Genomic DNA, 6,926 nt, shown 5'->3' with positions numbered 1-6,926 from the left:
CACCTGTTCACCTGCTCATTATGAGATAAAGAACTCTTGCAATTTAGATATCTTGCAATTTAGATATCTAATGAACATCTGTGATGGCCACAGTTTGAAACACCTGGAACCTATAATATACTTTAAATCCTAATATATACACAGCCTTCCTAGACAATATTCATATCACATGTATGTATAACACCTCAAGTTTCAAAGCTTTCATATACACTAGCTCATCTGACCCATTATTTTTTTTAAAGTAACATATTTTATACACTTTAAAAAAATTTATTTATTTTTGGCTGCGTTGGGTCTTTGTTCCTGGTCGCAGGCTTTCTCTAGTTGTGGCAAGCAGGGGCTACTCTTCCTTGCAGTGTGCGGGATTCTCATTGCAGTGGCTTCTCTTGTTGTGGAGCACGGGCTCTAGGTGCGCGGGCTTCGGTAGTTGTGGCACGTGGGCTCAGTAGTTGTGGCTCGCGGGCTCTAGAGCGCAGGCTCAGTAGTTGTAGCGCATGGGCTTAGTTGCTCCGCGGCATGTGGGACCTTCCAGGACCAGGGATCGAATCCATGTCTCATTGGCAGGCGGATTCTTAACCACTGCGCCACCAGGGAAGCCCTGACCCATTACTTTAAATCGCTTACATTTACTTAACTGTCCTTATGTTAATCATCATGAGGAAATTTGAAATTCACAAGTGTCAACTTTGCCTTTGTTCTGAGGTATCCATTAATATTCACATCCCTTTCAGATGGTAAATGTATATGATTGCTTTAGCTCTATTTTAATAATGCCCTTCCCCCCTTACAAACATTTGAGCAATATATCTTGTGCAAAATGCTAATTCCTTTTTGTTGAAGTGTTCTTGGGACTGTCACAGCGTTCTTACCCTGGGCGTGTGGATGAGCTGCAGAAGTGTCATAACTTCTTTGAAATTATGAAATCATAAACATGTACATTTTTCTGGGGAATGGGTCAAAAGCTTTCATCAGATTCTCAATAAGATCCAGGTACAAAACAGAAAAACAAAACAAAACAAAACAACACTGCTCAACTAGAGGAGATAGAAGGACATTAAATTTAATCCTAAACCCAAATTAAGTTATTTGCTAAATTAGTCTTATATTTTATACTTTTGAAAATACCAATGCTAACTGTTTGAATATTTAAATTATTTGAAATAATTTGGGTTCTCTGAGCTTTTCAGACTTCAGGCAGACAGAGACAAAAAATAAGATCATTCGAAGTCTTATAAATAGTAATCCTGCAAATGACATTATATTGAGAATTTGCTAAAATTTGTGTCAATTAATTGTAAAACTGAGACAAAGGCGCTTTCCTGTGATGAAGGGATTTCAACACTGCTACTTGTGTCACTCACTATGTAAGCAAGGGTTTTGTACATTTAGCAGAAACTAAATTAAGAGGTCAGAAGGCCTGGGGTTCTAGTGCCAGTTTTATTTGTAACTAACCATGTACAAATCACTTATCTATAAAATAAAGGTTAATTAACATCTATTCCCTAATTCACAAACATATCATGAAACCAAAATCCTTTCTAAGAAAAGCTCTTTGTAAACCAATATTTTCCTACTAATTAGCTTATACCTAACTCAGAGGTTGAGAATGACACATTAGAGAATCTGTCTCTTATCAGCTGGTTGCATACCCTAATTCTGTAGATGGATAATGTGGTTGAGACCAGCATTGTCCTATTTTGACCTTACGAAACAAAAAGCTATCAACAAGAAGTTATTGATTAAGAAAAGTCGGTCGAAAAATACTATTAAGATACAGCTTTCCATGTTAAGAGCAGCGCTTGCTGACACCCCTGATATGGGACAAACAAAACTAAAGCATGTTTGCTGTTTTGAAGGAACACATGCTGCTAGGGTGAGAATCTTATTTCACTAAATAATGCTGAACAGAAATGTCCTGTGGACTCTTCAGGTGGCCAATCAAAATGGCTAAGAAAACATTATTTGTGTTTTTGGCTTTTTTAAACCCTTTTCTCTCTCCCTCCCTTTTCTTATTCAAAATTCACACCTCAGTACTCTGCCAGTGTGAAAAAATGTTAGCATTTGGTCACTACAGAATAAACATAGAAGAGGAATTAGCATGTTACTGAACAAAGATTCAAAAAGATAAACTAAGTGGGTATAGAAAAATTTATAGAACATAAGCATCTGTATATATACACCATTTATCGTGTATATGTATTGTGACAACCATATGTATTAACAGACCCTCAAAAGTAAGCACCTATATGTTCTCGTATTTAACAATGTCAATTTTGTGCAATTTAGTCTCTATTTCTAGACCTTCTCTTATTATGGTGATACAAAACAAACAAAAAACAGACTGGAGCATGGTTCACAGAGAAATATAGGACAGATACAAATAACCTAATAAAATAACCATGTACACCACTGCTTAGGGAAGTATTTTAGAGGAAACATACTTTCACTATTGGCCCCAAACGCTATCATCCACTTATGTTCTTTAACTGTCAACTTTTAATACAAAAATAGCTTCAAGCTGATAATCATTTACAGTGACTTACAAAACTGACAGAAAATTTCAACGCTACATAAAACAATTCTATACACAGCTTAAAGTTTTAAAGTTCTCTTCTGGCACTGGATTTTAGAGTTGATAGACACAATAACTACTACTGATCTCAATAAAACACTGTTTTTAGCTTATACATATTTTCAAAACCAGTATCGACTCACAAAAGTCACTTCCTGCTAAAGAATCCTCTAAGACAAACAGCAAAACTATACAGCCAAAATATTGTAGGAGAGCATATAAACGTTTTAAGACAAGGCATGACCAACGGATAAAAATTTACATTACCCAATCACATGTCCAGTGAAAAAAACGATTGTTCCCCTGATTCAACGAAGCATGTATCAGATATAGATGAAAAAATATGGCAACTTACCTATTGCTTTTGGTTTAGAAGGGTCTAAATAGTTGGTGATGCTACCAGAATGGGTCTTTTTTAAGATAGAAAAATGGTCATATTTAGCAAATACACATTTTATATTCCAAAAATAAAAATGAAATTTCTTTTAAAACAGTGGAATCCTGATTTTTTTTTTTACTTTCTGTGAGTGCTTAAGACCATTCTGCATATTATCAAAATGAAATCACTCTTTAATAACCTTAATATATATGTCCAATTTTTTTCTTTGCAGAAGAGAAGAACACCAAACCAAATTTTAACAAACTGTATTAACTTAGAATCCTAAAAACTGACTATTTGAAAATTTGGGAAATCTACTACTTTCATTATTCTGAAGGAAGATATAAACCTTCAAAACCCTACCAACAATTTCTAGTCCAATTTTCTATATAAAAATTAAAAAGCTAATTTCCTCACGACACTAAATAGAATTTAAAAACTAACAAGACTAAATTAGATAATCAAAATATAAACAGTGTAACTAATCAAAACGATTCACTGGTGCAACAAATACTTGAACAAAGAAGAAAACCACCAAGCATTCTAATCAATTATATGGTTCATTGTTTTGCATACTTTAATCTGGACTTTCTGCACAGTATATCATTATATAGTTGATTTCACGGACTGTTTAAACTTTGTAACATGACATTAGCAATTCACACATTACCCTTTCTAAGCCAAATGTGCAGCCCTAATCAATTTTTTTTTTCCAGAAAAGAAAAGGACATCTTTTTAAGATATATTCCATAGCAGTAGAAACATCTTAGTATTTCAAAATATTTACAAAGAACCCTGCTGATCCTGTGCATTTCGCTGCGGCGCTACCTGTACCCAGACTTCATCATCAGAAAAAGAACTTGAACTTCCTGACTCAGAGTCCAGTTCACTGAATCCATCTAAGTCCCATTCAGTACTAGACTCACTCCGTGCATCATCTTCCTCAGTGATGAAACTCTGACCAGGTTCAAGGCAGGAAGGATAAACACGAGCACAGAGGCAAATAAACCCAGAGTCAAACTGCAAAAGACCTAACATGGTACCTATATTAATCCACTGGTCTTCCCTAGTATCATATTCATACACAGTCACCCGGTTTTTTTTCCATTGTGGGGTTGTAGAAGTGATGAGGAGCAACTTTTGGCCATGATTAACAATCTGATAGTTGTGGGTCTCAGAGTCCAGGGGAATATTACTAATGCGCCTCCATTCTCCCCTGGCTGGGTTATACACCTTCATGACTGGGATGTCACAGATACAATAGATCTCATCATTGAAGACACAGGCTTCCTGAAAGTCACTGCGTTTAAGAGAAGCACAGTTCAGCCACATATTATGGCTAGGATCGTAGCAGAGCATGCGCTTACTGTTCACAGCATAAAGATAGTTCTGAACCACTATTAGTTCAAAGGAATAGAAGGAATGCGGTACAGGAGCCACTAAGGCCCACTGGTTCCTCTGAACACTGTAGCATTCCACTTCCTTTAATTTAACTCCAGTAATAGGGTCTCGCCCACCCAAAATGTAAATGTAGCCATTGAGGTATGCCACATCCATGCCCTCACGGCAGAGCAGGCGGTCAGCAAGTTGCTGCCAACTATTCTGGGCTGGTTTATACACCCAGAGGTCTTTCCTGGGCTGGGCGGCCAGATAGATGTCATGGTCTGGAGAGACACAGACAGCTGAGGAGGTGACAGTCTTAGTGTGAGCCAAGCTGGTCAAAGGCGATGGCATTGTGTAAATGTCCCCTGAGTATGGGTCATAGCACAGAAAGGGATCTCTGGGATGTCCAAAGAAGATCACCATCTCCTTGGCACACATACCCAGCCTCTGGGGTGGATTTTCTGCCATGGACACAAGAGAGCTGCAGCCACTGCTGCTCTCTGGCTTTGGCACCAGAGACTTGTACAACATGTCACCATACCGCATCTGCAGGGCTCCTTCGATAAGGTCCAGACAGTATTTCCTCACAATGGGCTTGGTCAGCAGCCCTTCCAGGTAATCCTGATCTTCGTCGGTGAAGTGTGTCCAGCGGACACACTTGAAGACTTCTGCAGCGCTGGGACCCCGCTCCTTGGGAGCCGCCTCCAACCACTGCACCGCCACGTGGCACACTGTCCGCTCACTCTCGACGTCTAGACTGTCCAGGCGCAGGACGGCCAGCAGTTGGGCCAGGGTCAGATCTGCCAGAGACTCCTCCCGAATCGAACCCATGCGGCTGAGCTGCTTGAAGTTGTGGGCTATAAACGACTGGGCCTGTGATCGCAGCTTGTGATGGTCGAAGGCATCGGCGAACTTGAGGATGGCCGTGCAGTTGGCCAGGTCAAGGCGGCGGGCTAGGAAGGAGGCACAGGCTTCACGCACATACTCGAGCTGCAGCATGTCGGAGGCGGCGTACAGGCGCTGCACGTTGGCCTCACTTAATGACACACGACCCGTGTAGCAGTAATCGACCAGCACCTCGAAGGACTCGGCATCCACATCGTGCATGGTCACGTTCGTCTGGTGACTCTCGTACATGCCGCCGGTGAACATGCTCTTGAAGTAGGGACACGCGGCAGCCAGCACGTTACGGTTGCAGGAAAAAAGGCGGCCCGTGCCAGGCCCGCTGCCAGGCGTGACCACCTCGATGGTCACATCACAGAGCAGCCGCGCGTCGTAGAAGGACTTGAGCTGGGCCAGCAGGGCTGCGGAATGGGCCGTGTCCTTCAGCTCCTCCGGGCCCGTGAAAAAAGCCGAAACCGAGGGCTTGGAAAGCCTCTTGGGCCGCCTTCCGCCGCGGGGACTGGCAAGGCGGCGAGAGCGCGGAGCTTCTTCCCGGGACTGCATGGTGGAGATGCTGGCGGAGAGCTGAGGACGAGTACGGGTGTAAGGACCGGGCTCTGGCGCCTCCTCACCCTCTGCTCGCTGACGCTAAGACCGCGGTGTCCCTAAAGAGACTGCGCGGGGGCCGCGCTAACTTAACTCAACCCTACGCCGCGGTGCCGCCTCTGTTTAACGCGCAGACAGTGCCTGACTCACCCGTTTCCAGTTCCGCGCCCTTTCTCCGCTTCAGCTCGCCCTCACAGTACCTACTGGCTGGAACCGAGCGATCCGCCACCGCCGCGCTGGCAATACCGGTAGGCGTCCAGGAGAACTACGGCTCCCAGGTTGCCTTCCGCGCCTCGAGGAACGCCGAGGCCCTCCGGCCTCTGCCGCTTAGGCGGCTTCACAGAAACCGCTTTGCACGTTGGGAGTAGTAGTTCGAGTAATATCGCGAGGCTTCTGGGGGATGACTGCTTTGACTAACAGAATTGGGAAGCGTTTATTCTCCCGGATTTGACGGTTTAGAGCTGTGGGTTTGAACTCCACAGTAGAAGCCCCATTTTAGTATTCATTAGTTGTGTAACTTTTCTCTGAGAACTTTTCCCTCTTTGCAAAATGGGGATAATAGTATTTCATAGGACTGTGTGAGGATGAAATGAGATAAACTGCGAAGGACCTAGAACGCTTCAATAAATATTTGTTGATTAGAATAATTAAGTGCTTACACTGTGCCTAAAATGTAAAGATTCAGTAAGTGTTGGTTTTTCTTTTAGAATTTATGAAAAATGAGGCACCCACTTAGTTGAAACCATGAACAATTTCTGCAAAGAAAACTTCCAGTGTTTAATGTTGCTTCTTTTCAAAGGTTCTGAAGTGTATTACAATATTATTTATTTATTTTTGGCTGCATTGGGTCTTCACTGCTGCACCTGGGCTTTCTCTAGTTGCCGCGAGCAGGGGCTACTCTTTGTTATAGTGCGTGGGCTTCTCGTTGTGGTGGCTTCTGTTGCAGAGCACGGGCTCTAAGCACGCAGGCTCAATAGTTGTGGCTCACAGGCTGTAGAGCACAGGCTCAGTAGTTGTGGCGCACAGGCTTAGTTGCTCCTGTGGCATGTAGGATCTTCCTGGACCAGGGCTCAAACCGGTGTCCCCTGAATTGGCAGGTTGATT

At 42.7% G+C, this 6,926-nt stretch overlaps 1 protein-coding gene across 1 annotated transcript; it reads right to left on the bottom strand.

The window, feature by feature from the left end:
• Positions 1-1,434: 1,434 nt before the first annotated feature.
• KBTBD7 (kelch repeat and BTB domain containing 7) lies at positions 1,435-6,579 on the bottom strand. Its single transcript, XM_079903003.1, has 2 exons — positions 5,973-6,579; positions 1,435-5,801 (listed from the first exon to the last, which is right to left on the bottom strand). The coding sequence occupies exon 2, from the start codon at positions 5,778-5,780 to the stop codon at positions 3,735-3,737; it is 2,046 nt and encodes a 681-aa protein (XP_079759129.1). The 5' UTR covers positions 5,781-5,801; positions 5,973-6,579; the 3' UTR covers positions 1,435-3,734.
• Between the last annotated feature and the right edge of the window lie 347 nt (positions 6,580-6,926).

This window comes from Stenella coeruleoalba, assembly GCF_951394435.1.
Source record: "Stenella coeruleoalba genome assembly, chromosome: 18".
Classification (NCBI taxonomy): Eukaryota; Metazoa; Chordata; class Mammalia; order Artiodactyla; family Delphinidae; genus Stenella; species Stenella coeruleoalba.
This window is presented reverse-complemented; position numbering and strand designations above follow the sequence as displayed.